The sequence below is a fragment of the Adiantum capillus-veneris genome, chromosome 12, assembly GCF_014529385.1.
Source record: "Adiantum capillus-veneris isolate H3 chromosome 12, ASM1452938v2, whole genome shotgun sequence".
NCBI lineage: Eukaryota > Viridiplantae > Streptophyta > Polypodiopsida > Polypodiales > Pteridaceae > Adiantum > Adiantum capillus-veneris.
The window spans coordinates 1,615,100-1,635,645 of NC_140942.1; the positions used below are offsets into that span (position 1 = coordinate 1,615,100).

The window sequence follows — 20,546 nt, forward strand, 5'->3', positions numbered from 1 at the left end:
AATCATGAGGTGCTTTAGTGTGTCGCAACCATGGTCTTCCAATGAGCAAAGGAAATCCGCCCTCAACCTGGGGAAGACGAACCACAACAAAATCCAAGTTAAAAGTAAAGTCTTGTACTTGCAGAGGCACATTGTCCACTATGCCCACTGGGTTTACTGTCCGTTGGTCGGCCAATGTAACTGTGAAGAGACCAGGGCAAGTAGGCTGTAGACCTAGAGCTAACATAGTGAACTCGGGCATCAAGTTGATGCCAGATCCACCATCCACTATCACTCCTGAGAAATGCCGACCCAAAACGGGCACTGTCAGGTGAGGGCTTCTATAATCAGTGAGTGGAGCAACAGGATTGGATATCATATAGCACTCTGATGGTCGCACTGGGAGGTGCCCGCCACTAGGACTTGCTCCAGGGTAAAGTGATTGAATAACAGCAAGGGTGTCACTTCTAAAACTTGCATCTAGCTGCAACATGTCATAGAGGGACACTTGTTGGAAAGTGTTCTTCAAGACTGTCTCTGCTGTAAGCTTCTCTTTTTCTACTTGTTGTTCCTCTAGTACCTTGATCTTCTGTAGATCGGAAACTGCTTCCAAGAAAGCTTCATCAATATCTGAGAGCAAAGATTTGGATTCTTTCATGGCACTAGGGGATGGCTTGTTAACAGTTGCATGCAAGGTATCCACTAGTGTGAGAATGTGTGGGGGAGTTGAACTTGATGGAATGCTAAGACCGAGAGCGGCTCTCTAGGCCGGGGTGAGGACGCCCGATGGCTCCTCTACCAACTGCGGCGGCTTATTTTGAGGGGTAACCACGTGGATAGAAGGGGGCGGCTGAGAAACAGTGCTCATTGCTATCAAGTTGAGCTTGGGAAAGGCAAACTCATTCTGGCTTTGACTTGAGTTCGAAGCCGTGGAAGCACGAAGTTTAGGGCAATCCTTACTGTAGTGATCCTTTGTTTTAGGGCAATGACGGCAAGGAGGGGACCCTTCTGGCAGGGGGCATTTGCTTTGGTAATGCCCATATTCCCCGCATCTGTAGCACAAAATGGGTTGATTCAAAGGGCGAGTCGAAGGGCGAGGTGGTCCTTGCTCCTGGTGCATTGAGTTTGAGGTGGAGGCATAGAAGCTTTGAGGTGATGAGGGAGCAAGGGTATGATAAAATCTCTGAGACGGAAAAGTACTTGGCATACCTTGCATAGGAGGGGCTGTCAGGAAAGGTGGCATATGGTGTGGATGGCCACAAGGAGAAACCATGTTAGATGCAGGTGCTGGCCCTTGTTAAGGAGTAGGACCAAGACTTTGCTGTATTTGTCGCAATCCCTTGAGGTAGTAACAGTCCTTGTCCTCATGTCCAGATTTTCCACAGAAGTGGCAGTACACCCGAAGGGGGCCTTCCTGTGGAGGGTGCCCTGGAGAGCGGCATGAGCTACACCAAACCGTAGCCTTAGTCTCTTGCTGACCCTTGAGCTCGTCTAGCTCGCGCTTGATCTGTTCCAATGCCTCGTGATGTGGAGGCGTCTCCTGTCTAAGAGAGAAGGAACTCTCCTCTTGAAGAGCTCGCTGCAACTTTAGGGCTTCCAGTTCCTTGCATAAAGAAGTTAAAGGATCAGAAGGACTTTCCAAAAACACAGAGGGGGTCTCTATGTGAGGGGGGTTGGAGAACAGCTTCCTAGCCCCCTCTATCCTCGTAGCAGTTGCAATGAACTCCTCCAGAGTGGTGTCGGGTCCGAGACTCTCGTAGTTTTTGCTGAGAAGTTTTGGGAAGCGCCTTCTCTACCCACTTCTTGCCATAAATTCACCTGGTTGCTGGGGAAGCTTGGCAACCAGAGACTTGGTTTTCGTCAAAAGTCTCCTCTGGCTGGAGCACCATGTTGGCCAACTCATCCAACACCTTCTCCTGGTAGTCACCTGGCCTCAAAGCTGCACAGAACTGTTGTCTTAAGGTCGCCCAAGTTGCAAAATGGTTCTCTGCAAACTGGCTGTACCATTTGTCTCCTAAGCCATCCAAGGTGGATGGAAAGAGTACCAAATAAGCATCTTCCCTGTTAAGACCACGACCCCTACAGAAAGATACAAACCTCCTTGCATGGTCGTCAGCATCTTCTGAGGAGAGTCCTTTGAATATAGGGAACTTGATGTTTACCTTAGCCAAAACGCTAGCCAATGGCTCCATGGCCCCTTGTTGAGCCTGTTACTCTGTAGCCTGCTGTAGCAGAATAGGAGAGAGCTTTACTGGAGAAGGTGATCTGGAAGATGTGGAACCGGAGGGAGGAATGGGTGATGTCGTACGTGGAGGTATGGGTGATGAGGTTGATGGACTTCTAACAGGTTCCAAGGGTCGTCTTCTGTTGTAGTACTTCAGAGGACTCAGGAGTGCTCTTTGACGCTCGACTAACCGCCTTGTATGGGTCATGCAGGGACCACCAAACCAACCAAGCTTTGGGCAAGAAAACCTTGAACTGGCTGAAGATTGGTCTAGACTCTACTAAACCAGGCAAGTGACTAGACCAGGCTAGACCAGGGACGAGGAGGACTAGACCAGGGTCGAGGAGGTCTAGACCAGGGACGAGGACAGGTTGGACCACGGCGAGAGATGACTAGGGTGAGAGAGGATTAGACTAGTTGGACCAGGCGAGAGGAGAACAGTGCAAGGCAAGGTCGGCAAAGCTAGGCAAGGTAGGCAAAGCTAGATAGACCCAACTAGCTTCAAGATTTGCATCTCACAGAGTGAGATTTCAGTTGAGATCCCATCGTGGTCGCCATAATGAGAGCACCTATAGCGTGGATAATGTGTCGTGCTCTCTATAGTGGGTGGTCCTCAGTGCAATGTGCGTGACAATCTCACTCAAACAGACTGAACAAAAAGCAAACAATAGACATCAACAGAGCTCACAAAGACACAACAACAGACTAGAACATATGACTCGACTATCTCAAAGACTGATACAGACTCTGGCGTGGCAGTACACTCAGCTCCAACCCAGGACTCACAGGTACAATGGGGGTGTCGAGGCTCAGATGTGCCGGGATGGTGAGACGTGCTCTGTGTATGGACTCACTCTAGACGACTGCGTACAAGATGTGTAGAAGATGATGATGTGAGGAAGATGATGATAATGACCCAACGGCCCATAAATGCCAGCCACCTAAGCCAATCTCCAAAGTGAGTGGTGATGGTGACCTGGCCACGATGTCCTTTAGACCACCGTCCATATCCTGCATGCCACGTATCACTGCCCAGCCCAGCCCAGAGAGTCCGTCCAGTGTGAACCAGACCAGACGGTTCACACCAGACCAACTGTACTAACTGAGTGTCCTGTGAAAGTGACACTGTAGCCTGCTACATTTGTATACATAGATGGGATCTACAAACGCCTCTGCACAGAGGAGCCAGGGCGACCTCTGCAGGAGCTTACTACCATACTGACACAGACTATACATGATGCAGCAGCTGAGGCATACCCACATACCCAGCCTGAGCAAAGACACCGTTCGGGGAGCATGGCCCTGAACAATTGGTATGATGAGGAATGCAGGGACAATAGAGCTAGACTTCAGAGGGAGGTGCTTTTGGGGGACATCACTCACACACAGTCACAGACTGACTTCCGACGCCTAGTGCGGCGGAAGAAGAGGGCATTTTTGGATCGCCTAGAGCAGGATCTATACAAGCTATTCTTGAGTCACGACTCACGTGAGGCATGGCGGCTCTTTCATGAGCACTCCCCCCCCCCCCCCCCCCCCCCCCCCCCTCCCCCCCCCCCCTGCCATCACTTCTGCAGTGGCCTGGGGCCAGTATGCATCATCTCTGTACACAGTTCCTGAGCAGCCCCCCCTTCCCCGCCCCCCGATCCATGCCCACACACATGTGCTTTTTTCACCGTTCAGATGGTGAGGAAGGCAATTGACAGGATGAGGACTGGGAGAGCATATGATCATGATGGCTTAGTGGCTGAGCATTTTATGCATACAGAGATTTACTAGCAGAGCTTCTAGCAGTTATGTTTGATCGTGCCATGTGTGAGGGCTTGCCTGATACTTGGAGCCTATCTACTATTGTACCTATCTTCAAGTCGGGAGACCCTATGGAGCATGGGAATTATCGCACTATCATGATTGGACACACATTGGCACGGTTGTACATGGGCGGAGAGGGGGGGATACGCGCCAGGCAGGCAGGTTTCAAGAGGGGTTTTTCTACTCTTGACCATATCTTGACACTCAGAACCATCATTGAGGAGGGCAGATCGCATGGGACACGGATCTATTGTAGCTTTGTGGATTTCCGCAAAGCATTTGACACAGTGCCCAGAGCTAGATTGATGCGCAGATTACAGCAGATGGGAGTACCCACAAAGCTCATTTGGGGAGTCATGGCATTATACAGGTCAATAGTGGGGCATGTACGCACCCCAGAGGGTCTATCCACACCGGTTTACTCCACTATTGGGGTGAAGCAAGGCTGCCCCCCCTCTCTTACTCTATTTGGTATGTATGTGGATGAGGTTTCTGACTACATTGAGAGAGATGGTGATAGAGGTGCATAGCTGGCAGGGACATGGATTCCACTATTGTTTGCTGATGATGTTGTGTTGATCTCCGACTTTCCGGAGGGGATGCAACTTCACTTGGATGCTTGGCATAGGTTTGCCCAGGAAAGTGGTTTGTCCGTCAACCTTGGTAAAACCAAGGTCATGGTTTTCAATACCACCCCACAGTGGATCAGGAGGTCAGCGCCTGCATTCACATACGTCCAAAAGAAGGGGAGTATACAGATGCTTACACTTACCTTGGACTGGTTTTAGTGGGCCAGCATTTTCATTGAGGAGGGCAGCAAAGACTAGATTGACCAGAGCCCATGCAGCATTGGGTAGATTGGAAAGGATGTGTTCACAGGTTCAGTTTCAGGAGCCTCGGACGAACCTCTAGCTCTTTGACACTTTGGTGGCCTCTACATTGCTTTATGAAGCTGAGATTTGGGGGCCTTCACGGGAGAACAGGCCGCAGTGATGGATGGGGGGACATGGAGAAGCCTCTGGTCTCTATGATCTTGCGGCTCATTAGAGCCAAGGCTTCAGTACCACGTGCTATTGTACAAGCAGAGCTAGCTGCCCCCCCACTAGTGGTTGAGGCGCTCACCAGATCTGTCTCCTTCATACACCGCATGTGGAAACTTCCCAGCGACAGATATGCACGCCTTGCACTTGAGTCCTCTCGACAGTTAGACATGCAGGGAAATACAGCATGCTAGTATGGGGAGATGACATCATGGTTTCAGGTGCATCGGTTCAGCATAGACAAATTGCCTCCCTTCCAGCACTCACTGGATGCGCCCTCTCTGACTCTTACACAATCCGAGATCACCAGGCTCATTCGCCAGGACTTGACTCAGCTAGACACCAAGAGGACATGGATACAGCCAACACAGGAGCTGGGCACGACGATGGCTTTCTACAGAGAGCACCTCCTCTAGCTTACGAAGGATGGTTTTGTGACGAGGCCCAGATACATGGACACCCACTTGTCTCATGGGATACGATGTGCTATTGGCCAGATACGCACATCTTCACACCAGCTGCGGATCGAGACTGGGAGATACAGCGGAGTACCAGTAGAGGCCAGGACATGCCCCCTGTGTGATATCGAGCCTGAGACAAAGTGGCACTACACATGCCACTGCCCTGTCTACTACGAGATACGAGGCCGCTTCCATTGCTTGTTCAGAGAGGGCTTTGGACCATTCTCTAGAGTCATGCAGTACGAGGATCAGAGATGCCTGGGTTTGTTTTTGCTCGAGCTGCGCAGACACAGAGAGAGCCTGATGAGAGGAGAGACTAGCCAGTCTCAGAGACAGATCACAAACTTCTTTAGAGCTGCCACTGGACACCCGGAGGAGTTACTACCACAGCAGAGCTCGTCGCCTCACACCATAGGCACACTGATCGACCGAGCGATTGAGCTGGGGAGATCCAGACGCCCACGACTGCGGAGGACTACACAACATTGACGGAGGCTGCATCAGAGGATTCGGATCACTTTGGCTCGACATGCACAACGCCCGGTCAGACTACTGACCATGGAGGAGATTGATAAGATACGCCAGCGACGGATGCTGGATCTCCTGTGATCTAGATATCCCAGCTAGCTGTTTAGCTGTTTAGTTCACACCTACCAGTTTAGGATTCCATAGTATTTTATGTTGTCATTTTGTCATTCTGTCATCTTGTTACTCTTGTTATTTATATATATTTATATATATTTATATATATATTTATATATATATATAGATAAAAGTGGTTGCCTGAAGTAGTCGGGTCCACCGGTCTAGTGGTCCATTAGCATTAGACTCGGACTACCCCAAGACTAGACTAGTCCCATTGCCCGGTGTCCACCATCCATCTGAAATTGGAGCACTATGACTGGACTACACATTGAGAGCATGGAGTCACATCCTTAGATAAGAGTGAGAGAAGGCCAGAATGCAGCTGTGCTATAGACTTTGCAGCAAAGTCTCGGTCACAAAGGCCGTTCATGGGTGAGCATTCAACCATTGCAAACGGTGGATGATAGGTAACAGACTGAAGAAAAGATATAGTTGGATCTGAGTCACATACCATGTTTTTATTTTGCAACATGATCTCTTTTCTCATCAGGAGTTTGTTGTTCATAAGTGACCCTAGATGTAGTGTCTATTTTAGTTATGTTGCAAATGGATTAACTTTCGGATGTTCCACCTCAGGTTGTATTATTATATAGTGACAGAACTATATGTTCACGTACTTATAGTCACTACTGTACACGCTCAATGGGGGCTCAACCAAATATCTTAATTATTGGCCGGCACTATCAGAGTCAGCTTGATTAAGCAGGCGACCCTGTGGCTTTCTGATGATGCTTCTGATGGAGCTATAAATAACCGTTGAGATGTTACTGATTGGCATGCACTCAAAGAATCATTTAGAAGGTATTTCTTGCTTTTAAAAGCCAGGGGCTTATCTTGACCAAGAGCCATATATGGCTGGAGGAAAGAGAGCAGGCTACTTGTGACAGATTTCCAATTACAGCTTCATAAAGTGCTATTTGACGACAGAAAACCACCCCAAGTGCTCAATTTCTATTAAGCTGGACACCGTTTAGATAGCTCTAAAAGGCCCTTAACTTTCTTCAGCTCTCTGAAGGGCTGTATACCCTGCCTATATTGCTTTGCTCAGCCTAACCACCTTGAACATCCCTTTCATGGAGTTCCTTAAACATTGTATGCCCACACCTGGATTTTGGACATAAGGATTCTGAGTAAATTTTTCATGAGCAACTGTAGTCCTGTTATGTTTGCCAAAAACAATTTCAAAAGAAAAATTGCTTCTGTGATCTCTGGGGTCGTTCAGAAGCAGCAGTATCCTCTCCAATAACTGATGTGACAATATAAATTACCCTTTGAGAAAACGTGCGAGGAAAGCGCTAAACCCTCTCAAAGATTTGAAGGCCTTCGATAATTGGAAAGCATGGTACCTGAATAAACACGTATTGCGGATACCAAGGGTCCATAATCTTGAGGCGAGCCACTTGGAATGCAGCATGTCCCTTTCCCAGCCCAAAAGAAATGGACATCTAAAACATTGTTCGATACATTAGTTGGAAACTCAAGAGCAAGAGCTCTGAAAGATCCATTGGCACTTTTCTGAATGTCAAAATCTTTGAGGACCAGAGTGCCCTGCATTGAAGTTAGTGTTTTCTATTAGTGCAAGAACATGATGATTTTAATGCTTTCCAAATGATAGAACAATTCAACAACATGAAATGCAAGTAAGCAGTACCAAGAGTACCTGTACATATACATCAAACAACCGTCGTCCAACAGTATCATCACCAAAACCTATCTCAGAAAATTGAATTGCAATAGTATAGGCACCATTTCTCATTGCAAGCCCTAAATACCTAAGGGAGCTCACTGCCTGGCGTGCAGATATGAAAAGAAAATTGTCACTAGCTCCTTTGATCTCTCCAGCAGCAGTCAGAAGTTTTGTCTCACCACTGCTGCTCTTTAGCCATGCATTATTGGGAGCGGCATAGACAGATGTTGACTGATTGTCAGCATCATACAAAATCATATTTGCGCTGTATGCAAGTCCACCCACATTGATAGCGAATCCTGAACCTACAAAATCCAATGAAAACGTTTATTTTGTTCAATATTCAAGGCATAGACAAAAACATGCAGGACATTTTGCAAACAGATGAACCAACCTCAGCAACAGAGAATTCAAATACATTCAACCATAGATAAAACACATGAAGAATGCTGCACCTACATTTTTCCTTTCAATAATGACATCCACATCATCAAATCTAAGTTCCTGAAAATTAACAAAATTCACATGGAAACATAAGATGTGCCTCTTATTGGCAATCTGCATCCTTGTTTTGTCCTATAAAAGAAACCTTTTATACTTTCAAGACTCTCATTTGTGTTGCACCCACAACTGTAGGTCTTCTGGTTTGATCATTGTATCTTTCATTGAGAGCTCCCTTACGAAAAGTCTCAATAAAAGCTTTGGTCAACAAACTGTACTCTGTTGCAGTAGGGAATTGCAGAACCTAAGCCTTCAAACCTTTCCCCACTATTAGTGACACGTAAGACACATCTTATTACCCTTCAAGGCCTCAGCTAAAAGAGATCTTCAGAATGCCTGTAAAAAGCCTACAGTCAATCCTTCACACTACAATGAGAAGATAATCATTGGGAAAGAGGAAAGATTAAAAAAATCAAAAGAATAAAAAAGTCTCAAACATCATTAAAAAAATTTCATGCCTCAATTTGGTGACCATACAGCAAGAATGCCCCCAGGGTAAAAGAGGAAAACCTCCACTGATGAAAACAAATCTATAAACCCAAGAAAAGTATGTAAACTCAATGCTTTAACAACAGATGTTAATTGATATTGATGTTACAATAGATGTTGTAATGGATGTGGCTATTAATTAAGATAAAAAACTAAATAGGTTTGAAATTATCATCTTCGTTCCTTGAATTTACACGCCCAGAAATCCGTTAAAGAAGTCTATCTACAAAAAGAAAGCTCAACAGATAGTCTCTTCAGAACAAGCATTTCAATTTCAAAAGGTGATATATGTCAAGAACCTTTATAATAGAAGGAAGCTTTGTATATAAGCTACCTTCTATGTCGAAAAATACTTGAATCTTTTGGCTTTCTTCATGTGCAACTATAGTTCATCTCCTTATCATGATGAATCCATGAAAAGCTTAAACTCACATACTCAGGGAAGTGCAGTGACAGGTTCATGGTAGCCATTCATAAATATATATAGATATTAGCTCCTTGGAGCTTAATATTGCATAAATACTATGGATTCCCTGCTAATGCCATCCCTGCATGACATTGGGTGTAGAATCAGGCATCAATAGATACTTCAACACACAACACACAGAAGCATACGTCAGTTTTAAGGAGAAGGACAACAAATGGTTGCTCTTCAAAGCAAATGCACTAGGAAAAGGTCATAGATTATGGAACTCTTCTCGATGGAGTAGCCATTCAGATCAAGTTCCCAACCATCCACATAAATTAGGTGAAGCCCATGCAGACAGACAATGTAGATGGAGGTGCCTAGGCAGATTCTGGTGTACAGAAACCAAGCCGACCCTCCACAACAGCTCCCCCACCTTGGTAACCACTGCAGATACTCCTAGCGATAGGGCTAGTACAAGTCCTATGAGGAGCCATTTGCCACTCCTAACTGAATACATAATACATGTGAGCTTGGAGGTTTTTTTCCTCCACTGGTAGCAGGCACATTATTTACTACGACCTTGGATCTGTGCCATTTATAAATCACTTTCGTACCCTTCCAAAAGAGCATCCGTCAAGACTTTCAAGTAATCTCTCACCTGTTAGAAGACGGAGAGTTAAGGACCGACCAAAATGGTCGAGTGAGCCCAAGGCCAGGTATAAGTGGTGAGGGGTATGGATGCCCAAGGCCAAGCTTGGGAATATTCCCAAAGGAGACCAGGCAAAGTTTGAACAATGTTGATTATCAGACAAGGTATGAACAAGGCCAATTAACTCTCAAAAGGGGAATAAATGGATGGGCGGTGAGTTATTTAGCCTTGTTCATACCTTGCTTGATCATTGGCCTCATTTGTCTCATAGGCCATCTGGTCTTCCATTGACATCAGTATACTCTTTCTTGCTTTCTCTTAAATACAACTGAGTATATTGAAACCTGATCATTACCAACTAGGCCTTCAATTTCTACCAAGAGTTATTAATGCACCCCCTGTTTTGTAATCCCCTTAAAGCCTGACAACTGTCAAGCTGGTGTCAATAGCCTCTGAATTATTGGACTAATTCAAGTGTCAACATCAAGTAGAGCATTAATGGAGTGTCACCAGAATCATATCCCAATTGTGCCATTTCAGAGGAGTATTAACATTGCACATCGCCAAATGGGTATCCTCCATTTTCTCAGAGCATTTGCTCCACGCTCATATCACTCATTTATCTATCTAGCTCTTAGATGAATGCATATTTTCCGTTGCTTATGACTATGTCTGGAACTATACTGCAGGATAAAAGCATGAAAAACCTGGAACTCCTGCAGAAAATGCCATCAATTTGTCAAAAAGCATTTGCATTAATCTCTTTCTAATGAAAAGCTTGCATTGCTATTCTATCCCTGCAATCCATTTACATCCTATAAGGTCGCACAGACTGAAGTAGTGCAAATCATTATACAATGCTTAACAGGGGTAGCAAAAAAGCTCAACAATGCAAGATGTTGTGTTTATGCATATTGACCCTGCCTTCAAAGTGGCCTTCATAGTGACCGTTTTGCTGGTACAATCACATGCCAAATTTGGGTGATTAAAGGAAACATTCCAACTATCTTTCACCCTTAAAAATCACTTAAACACAATGACATAACACTTCCATTTCCAAGTCATGGAAGCAAACTGTACAAAGGGCTTAAGCTGGACCTTTGCAAGTCCGAGCCAAGTATCCACTCTTGTTATGGGCTAATTTGTCAAAGTGAAGACATACTTCACTCTAGATATGTTAGACACAGGCACCCACAGGGTCAAGCAAGAATGCCAGCCAGCTTTATCATCATCAAAAATACCCTGGCTTCTGTCTGACAACTTACAAGCCCCTTGGGGATGTTTCTGCATTTTGTAGACCTTGCTGAGAACCCCTTCATGTCAGACTGATTTGCTTTCAAAGTTTCCAAAACTGTTGTTGCAATCCTTTCCACTATGTGACTTTATCTCAATGTCTACATCCTTGCAGTGTATTCTGCTAGAAAAAATTCTCTTTCATGGTGCAAAATCTCTCATTCAATAGAATATTTCCAACTGGTTTGACTTCTACGTTCCAAAAGCCTTGTTGAACTTGGGACATGCTAACTGAGCATGCCACAGGAGATAACTTTGTGATCCTGCAAAAGCTCCAATCCTCAGTTAATTGATAGCTGAAGCACTTCATTATGTCATGGCAACACAATTGTGACAAATGACAAATGTCAACTAAGGGCCAATGCATTCCTGTCAAAAATTCATTTACATACTCTTAACAAGTTGCTCCATTGGCATGCCTTTCTGTTACTCGATCAGCCTCTTGAGAACTGTTCCTATGCATAGATGCAGGGCACCTACTCGCAAGTATACAGAGTTTCCAGAAGCCTTCAAATTTATATCAATGGTCGTGCAACACATATGAGGTCGCCTCATAAGCATACCAGTGCATGCACTAAGGTCCATTGGCATGGCATATATCAAAATATATTGTCTCAGTGAAAGATTATGACTAGAAGGACAAAAAGCACGTACTTTCATCAGTTCGATGAGCACAAAAAATATTTGATGCACAATCCAGTAATGGTAACACTGACCTGTAACAAGCTTCAAATAAGTCAGAAAACACGAGAATTATTCCTTATTGCTTTTTACCCCAACATACGAAAACCTTGGGAGCTTCCAAAGGAAAGAAGTTCAGTCGAGGTTACGTTCTTACAATTACCATGTAGTGAATCAAACCATACCAATTATCCACCATTCGCATTCAGAAATTTAAATTCATTGAGGCACCAAGTTCCAAGGAAAATCTTACATCGTCCCAAAAGGCTGGAAGCTTCCATTAAATGAATTCCATACAGGATTCCTGCATGGAAATTAGAACTTAAGACAGCGAGTAACATGGCTCATACTTGTCAAGACACAAAAAAAAAGAAAGCCTATTGTTGTATACAGGTCCATATCTTTTGCTTCTTGACTCCAAAGTGACGCGCTTCCATCAAACTGATTGTAAGAGAGGTCCCTGAAAAGAACTGCAGGCCTTGTAAATCTGACACATTCTACAAGAATTTAGAAACAGCATAAGTCAATCAAGATTCTTTCAGAACCATAAGGCAAGGACATCATAGTCACAAGGGACGCATTCTGGGACGGGGAACGGGGCTCAAATGGATTTTTAGTGTAAAAAAGAAGGCGGGACGGCAAGTGGGGACGGGAAGCCCGAAAAAGGGCGTCCCCTGTGACTATGAAGGACATTGCTCCATTCACTAGACATTCCATGCTATGAGGTCCAATCCCACGATTACCATCTTTTGCTGTGCCCTGTATCCTAACTGCTGCTTTGTTCTGAGGTAATAAATTCTCTTGGGGTATTTTCTTAAAAAAATTCCCATTCCAATGTTTTTGATAAGCAGATAATTAGACTGTCAGGTAAGACAAAATCTTTTGTTTGATGAACAATCCAGCAGCCTTTATTTCTCTCTTCACAAATAATAAAGATGTAAATGACTTCTGTTGTTTTTGGCACAACAAAAGCACAAAAAAATTATGAAACACTACATGATACCTCTTTTATGTGACCTACTTAGTGGCAAAGTTGCCGATGAAACCCAAAAAAACATATCTACCTGTGTGCATTGATTTTGTGTTGTGTGTGCGTATGCATGTGTGTGGGTTGGCACTGCGAGGGGGGAGGGGGAGATAAAATTCCTATGCACATGGAATCTTTAGACAACCTTCTCTTCTTTTACCTCTTCCCATGTACATCCCTCTTAAGTGCATTAGTCTTAAATTCAGGGTCTATGTGAACCTAGAAAATGGCGTTTGTCTTGGACATTTGTAGATAAAATGCAACCTCATGTCGTGTGTGTTTATGAGCATAATCAACGTTTTTTTGTTGGTCAAAGCGGCACATTTGCAGGGTATTAGATTTACTAGAGGTGCCTCTTCGAGGACTTTTGTCATGATACGCAATGAATCATGTGTTTCCTATAAGAATCCTCATGGGCATTGGATAGTAGTGCAATGTCTTATTCAAAGAGAAATTTACAAATTTTCCAGTATATCTGCCTCTCAATCTTTGCATCATTGAGCTCATTCTTTGAGGCATTATCCCTCAATGACCAATGCTTTTTTGGGTGATGCTTTCAATAATCCCCCTACTCCACTGATAAGTCTCGCATAGCTCACACATGCCGGTGTAGGAACACATGGATTGGTATTGTTTGCTTTTGGTTTTACATGCATTTGATCTTTGGGAGACTTATGCCTGGACTTCTTGGTTTTACCTTTCATCAGAATGCACAACGTGATTACTTTGATCGCTTGGATCAGTGGTATCCAATTAATGCACATCAATGTAAGGCTTACGCTTGTAGGATATGCATTAAACATTTATTATGTTTTCCACATCTTGCTTCTCTGTAGTTATTACATTTTGGCATATCCCCTCATGGCATGACGTTGCCCTCTAAGTGGTTGCTATTTCTTAACAAAAGTTATTTACAATATCACTCTTTTGTTGCAATGGTTAGTTTGGCTGTGTACCCTTTGCTCTTACAAATTTAAGAGGTGCTCATTTGTTGTTTATGTGCAAATGATCATACGTGAGTATAGTAAATGGTATTTGGGGAATCTTATAGGAATGTGGCGGCTGCCAACTTTGGTGCAAACCTACACTAGAATCAAATCATCATATATCATTAACACTCAAAGAACATGAAGCTTTTATGGATGCTAAATCTTGTATTGCTATTAATGAATCATGTAAGTTTAATAAATGGTCAATCTGGGCCCGTCACAAGTCCTTAAATAAGGATTGTTTGTCTAAATCCTTCTTCTCTAAGGGGCTCCATGGTTCTAGACAAATCCAAAGTATAGCACAAGTCAAAATGCATGATGGTACCTAGACACGCACTAAGCAATAACTGGCTGACATATGCTCCTGTTATTATCAGGATTTACATGCTTCTCCTTCACTGCCTAGCTCTAATGTCCAACATGCACATGATGAATTTCTTGCGGAAATCAACCATATCATTTCCCCCATGGAATCTCAAGCGCTAGAGAATTTATTTTTTGAAACATAATTGAGTGCGGTGCTTCATGGTTTTGGTGAATGGGAATCACCGTGTTGGGATGGTCACAATCTCGATTTCTTTTGTGCATTCTAGGATGATCTCAAAGATCCTTTAGTTCCCATCACCAATCATTATTGGCACTGTAGAATGCTTCTTGCTTCTTGGAAAGAAGGTTTTTTGAATTTATTGCCTAAGGAACACCTGTGTGAGACACTGGGTGATTAGAGACCTACCCCGCTTATGTCAATTGTTTACAAAGTGTTGACCAAAATGTTCGTCAATGCCCTCAAAGATCACCTTCATTGGGGTTTGTAATTTGCTCAATGTGGTTTTATACCTAGCGTCCAAATGTGTGCATGGTGATTAAAGACCTATCCCGCTTGTCAATTGTTTACCAAGTGTTGACCAAATGTTCGTCAATTGCCCTCAAAGATCACCTTCCTTGGGGTTTGTATTTTGCTCAAAGTATACCTAGCGTCCAAATGTGTGCATGGGGATTGAAAATTGCTAAGGCCATTAATATGTTCCATCGGAACATTGTTGTAGTTGTTATTTAGCCTGGGGCCTAAACTTTGAAATGTGATCTATTGAATTAATGAAGGTGAGACAGCATAGCTTTCATTGTGTTAGAATATGGGTCGCTTGGTGAGTCAAGATTGTCTGATTAGTGTATAGCTTTATGCCATTGCAACACATTCGACATTGTTCTATATAGATAAACTCATTGGGCAAGACAATATATGGGGTCTTTCCATGCATGATGCCTCATATATTGTTGTTGAGCCTCGCTGAGGCCTATGTTGATGATTCATTATAATTTTCTCAAAATTCAATCTAGGATGTATAAATCGTTATGGATGCAAACTCATTTTATGGTCTTATTGCCGGTTTACAATCAAACTTTTCCTCATAGTTAGTGTTGCTAAATTGCCTATTTTTACTATTTTTATGACTAGATCTACAAGAACAAGGTTTTCTAGATGCATCATCACAAGGATGACATAGAGCATCATAGAGATCCAAGAACGGATATTCCTAGTGAGTCATTGAGGAATGATAAGAGCTCTGTGAAGGGGAATATATGCCTAGCCACCAAGAACACATACTTTTGATGCATCACATCAAATGGGTGACTCAAGGTAGTTAAGAACTATATGTAAGGTATAGTTATGATCCATGTATTGTTCATGGCCCTTGTGTAAGGTACGCAAGGTACGCAATGACTTAAAAACATACAAGAACGTATTCCATTTGTAGCATTGTTAATTAGAGATAAAAATTGATACAAATAGTATTACCTGTTGTCTGCAAAAAAGCATCCAAGACATAATTTTGACCCATGTTGCAAAAACCTAAGTTGCTGCTAAAACCCTAATTTTTAAAAATTGTCGGAATCAAAATTCTTTCACGTCAATGCATAAGGCTAGTTGAGATGGTCAACTGTTGCATATCCAAATTCTCAACCGCTGAAGAGATTTTTAGAGGCCTCTGCAACATAGAAAAGCGTCAAAAAGCATGTTTTTGTGCTTTTTAGGGCAAAAACAAGCTCCTCCTTCTGTTGCCGTTTCTTCTTCATCCAACTCTATAGCTTCTATCTGTAGATTCATCTAGGTCTTGATTTTCTCGAAAAAGGATTTTTTTTTTGTAAAATCTTGAAGCGCCATCTTGCTCTTTCTATTCTTAGGAGCACTGGTATGCTTTCAGAAAAGCACGACTAGAGCTCTAATACCACTATAACAAGATGGCATCATATGCCGACGGAAAAGAAGAGACTCAAAAGACTTTAGATGCTTCAAAATAATTGAGCTGAAAGAGATCCACTTCACACGAGACACGGAGTGGCAAAGATCCACTCCCAAGGTGCAGTGGCACCAAATTGTGGCGCCCCTTTTGGTATTTCTTTATATTGCTTCAACACAGTACAATACTCAAGGCTCTGCTCTACATCTCCGTGGGTAGCATGCCAGAGAATGAGCCCTTGTACATATTTAAAGGCCCTTCGCCATCCAAAAGCAATTTACATGGAAAGCATCTGGTCCTAAAAGCTAGCGTCAAAGGCTGCCACATCAGTAGGTCAGCACAAAACACAGACGTCCGTCCAATTGCCACCTCATCAGCTCCTCTACGCAAGTTGTAGAGTGCGTGTGTCTGTGTATCTGCTTTAGTTTGAGGGTTTAGGCCCCTCGGCCGGTTCCATAAGTTGTTTTCTATCCTCACGGGATGTCCTCACCAACAATAGGAGCCCCGGCCCTCCTCTTCTGGCATTAGTTTTTTAAGCACCCCCATCGAGGAGAGACCTTTAGGCTCTGAGACCTTTGCTAGGGAGGTCTATACTCAAGATTCAGCAAGACATAGAGATCTCTTTACAGGCCTAGACGGTAACTAGGGAGGGGGCGTTAGACACAAATCACCGTATTTTTTCAAAGATGCCCACCACCTCCAACACACATAACACAACACACATAGCATGGAGTTACTCTCCAGAGGGCAGAGACACTCAAAACCAGAGGGAGATGGAAAGCTGACAGAGATCAACGACCAGTTTGATGGGAGAGCACAGAGCGCCTCGCTCAACTCAAATCACACCTAGGCATATTCTTTAGGGAGCTACTAACACCCCATCAGTGAGGTATACCATACCTCACCTAAATATACCACAAGATGGAGCTAGCTAGAGCGCATATTAGAATTGTATACCCTTTGCATATAGTCCTACATTCTGAGCCCCCAGCAGTATAGATCCATCCTCCCTCCATCCATCCATCATGGTTACCACTCATTGTACTCGCCAATTTATTTTAAGTTCAGTTTTTCCTTTCTTGGAATGATAGAGGATTTGTCACAAATGGACATTGATGTCTCCTAGGCCGAGTTTGGCCTTTCGAAGATGTCAATAAAATCTGTTTTTCTTTCTGCGGAAATCTTGCCACCATTTTCACGCAACGAATTCATACCCAGAGGTTGCCTTCAATACTAAGAGCAACAAGTAACGTTCTCTTGTGAGGTTCACGGAGTTTGCTATAGTATTTGTGTCTTCCAGGTAATTTCTCTCTCTTGGAAAGGAAGAACAGGAGAAGGCCATGGTCTCTACTCGAGGGACTCCACCACCGGATTCGGTCGGCTTAAAAAGCCAATTTGCTCTAGATCAAGTCAAAAGGATCATTGAGTTGAGATCTCTAGCTCTTGAGATTATAAGTAGGGAGAAAAGCTCCTGAGTCTCGTCAAGTTTCAGATTTAGAACAGAGCATGGGATAATGCCCCATCTCTGCTTCATGTGCTTGTAAACGATTCTCCCCATCAATAAAAGTTTTTGTTTTCTTCTCTTTTTTTGGGGTTTTTCTTTTTTTTTTTTTTTTTGGGGGGGGGGAGGGGGGGGGGGGGGGGGGTAACTGGCCCGTCTTCTGGTCCCCACTATTATATCAATCTTCTTAGTCTCTCTACCTCCCTTTTCTCTCAGTTTGGTTCGTTTATCTAGGTATATTGATATTTTTTGTGCGCTCTTGGTTGTGACAGTGGTATCTGATAAAGGTCGCAACTCTGTTTTTGCAAAGGACAATCCTAAGAGGAAGAGCAACCACAAGCAAAGGGAGAAATGCAGAAGCGGAACTTCTACAAGTACGAACTCAACTTGTAGAGGTGCAACAATTGCTTGCTTTGCCAGATGTTCAAAGAGTGTTAGATTGTATCAAGAAGTCTCAAGAGAAGGATGTTGCTGAGCATTAGGGATTTGCTGAATCGATCAAGATGCCAATGGGCAAGCAGGAAACGGTGATCGAGGCATTTCTCAGCGCAGAGGATCCCGAGAGTAAAATTCTTGAGATGATAGAAGAAAAAGCAAAGACAAAGTCTCGAGAGATAGAGAGAGCGACAGTCCCAGAGACGGATTACAGATTTCTTTTCACTAGATATGGGACAGCTAGAGGAGCAGCCATTCTCACAAACTGCTACGTGTCAAAGCCCTGAAGAATGGAGTCAACTTGCAGATGCCGGCCGAGGGGCTTAAACCCTAAGAAGACCAAGTAACAGAAGAAGAAGTCCTGCCAACTTATGGGGACCCCGTCCGATGGGGCCCCAAGTGACATAAAGGATTAAAATAAAGCAAGACCCGCAGCTAATGACGTGGCAGTTTTCGGAAATTACGTTGACAGTGCTGACGTGGCAGGCTGTATGGATTTCCGCGTTTTGCGCTAACTATTGACGTGGCAGTTGTACGGAATTCCGTGATTTACGCTGGCAGCTTTTTGGCATTGCTTTTGGACCACAAGCTTTTAAGTTTGAAGGCTTTTCATATAAACTCCTTTTCATAGGCCAAGGGCCTTTTAATATGTGCTAAGGGCTCATTCTCTGGCATGCTTCCTAGAGAAGGTGTAGAGTCTAGAGTACTGGCTTGTACTGTGTTGATGCAATATAAAGAAATACCAAAAGGGGTGCCAAGGTTTGGGGCCAATACTCTCTGGGGTGGAATTTCGCCACTCCATGTAGCGTGTCATCTCTCTCTCTCTCTCAGTTCAATTGTTATTGAAGTGCTAAAAGTCTGTTCAGTCTGTTCTTTTCTATTGGCACGTGGTGCCCGTCTTGTGACAGCCATCACTGCAGAGCTCCGCCCACACTCTTTCGACCAGTACCGGCACTCTCATCGACCGAGCACTGGAGCTACGGAGATCCAGATGACCACGATTGAGAAGAGGGGCTACACAGCATCGACGGAGACTAGAGCAGAGGATTCGAGCCATACTCTCGACATCCAGAGTGCAGATGAGGATGGATTCTAGTAGTAGTAGTATTTTTGTTCTAATCTTTTTGTACCCAGACATGGTATCAAATTCACAATTTTGTAACAGTTTGGTCTCATAGGTCATTTTGGCCTTTTGAAGACGTTAATATAACATTTCATTTCATTTCTCTCTCCCCCCCTCTCTCTCTCTCTCTCTCTCTCTCTCTCTCTAGAGAGAGAGAGAGTCCCAGAGACCGATTACAGATTTATTTTCACTCGAATATGGGATAGCCAGAGAAGCATCCATCGTTGCAGAGCTCGGCCCACACTTATTCGACCACTACCGGCACTGTCATCGACCGAGCACTGGAGCTACGGAGATCCAGACGGCCACGATTGAGGAGAGGGGCTACATAGCATCGACGGAGACTACAGCAGAGGATTCGAGCGATACTCTCTCGACTGTTGGGTTAAAGGCCTTAAATGACCTCTTATTGTACATTTTTATACTTTGTCCAGGTTCAATGTGAACCTCGACATGACACATTTTTAAAGGTCACTTATAATAAAAGTGGGAAAACCCACAAACTCACTAATGTAAGTTTTCCCCAAATCATACGAGCTCTCTCTCTTTCCCTGCTTCGCTCTCTAGCGCTAGCTCTCTGTGCACTCTTGCCTCCTGCTTCTTGCCCTAATCCTGCACTACATCGCAACGTGCACCTACCGGCACCGTCTGCTTTTCACTTTCAATTGGTATCACAGCCCTAGGGTTTCAAAACAGCCCTACGGAGTCTACTTGACAGCAAGTTAAATTTCCTCTCCCGCGATGAATTTCGCTTCCATCACGAAGCCCCTTGCTTCCGGGGTCGAAAAGGTCACCAAAACTGCCAAAATTACCCAAAACAGGCTGTTTTTAGGTCAAAACAGGTGATTTACAGGTTATTACAAGTAAAAACAGCAATACGCAGGTGTACCAAAGTTGTGGGATCGCATGTATTGATGTTTATCGCGACAAATTGATTGAAAAGCTAAGTACTGGTACTTCAAGTTTCACATTTCAGCTGAAATTACAGATTTGGACTTTTCATGTAAAGAAACTGTGGCTCTTTGTATGCAAAGTCTTGTGGTTGCTACTATTTACTGAAATTTTCAGCCTATTGCATCTCTCTTGTATACACACTTGCAGTTCAATTAAGATGTCTTCTTACTCTTCCGCATCTGACACTAAAAGTTTGATGAGAATCAAACGGTTCGATGGTGAAGGCTTCGATCTTTGGCAAGAACGCATGCAAAGTATCCTTTTCTTAAAGGATTGTGAAGATGCATTGGAGCAGAATAAGCCACCAAGTTACCGGGTTTGTTTGACGAAGAGTGGGCCAAGTTAAATAAGAAGGCTATGGCTTACATCATGACTATCAATGATGACATTTTGACGGATATCAAGCG

General features: G+C 43.9%; 1 protein-coding gene across 4 annotated transcripts in view; it reads right to left on the reverse strand.

Annotated features, from left to right (window-relative positions):
• Positions 1 to 20,546, reverse strand: part of LOC147445206 (putative LRR receptor-like serine/threonine-protein kinase At1g56140) — a 241,608-nt gene that overhangs the window by 84,981 nt on the left and 136,081 nt on the right. For all 4 annotated transcript variants that reach the window (XM_086524760.1, XM_086524761.1, XM_086524762.1 and 1 more), the window contains exons 13-17: positions 12,262 to 12,330; positions 12,124 to 12,174; positions 11,844 to 11,905; positions 7,822 to 8,153; positions 7,508 to 7,709 (exon numbers count right to left, since the gene is read on the reverse strand). In XM_086524760.1, the coding sequence (XP_086380886.1) occupies positions 7,508 to 7,709; positions 7,822 to 8,153; positions 11,844 to 11,905; positions 12,124 to 12,174; positions 12,262 to 12,330 (716 nt within the window). The remainder of the gene's footprint in view (positions 1 to 7,507; positions 7,710 to 7,821; positions 8,154 to 11,843; positions 11,906 to 12,123; positions 12,175 to 12,261; positions 12,331 to 20,546) is intronic.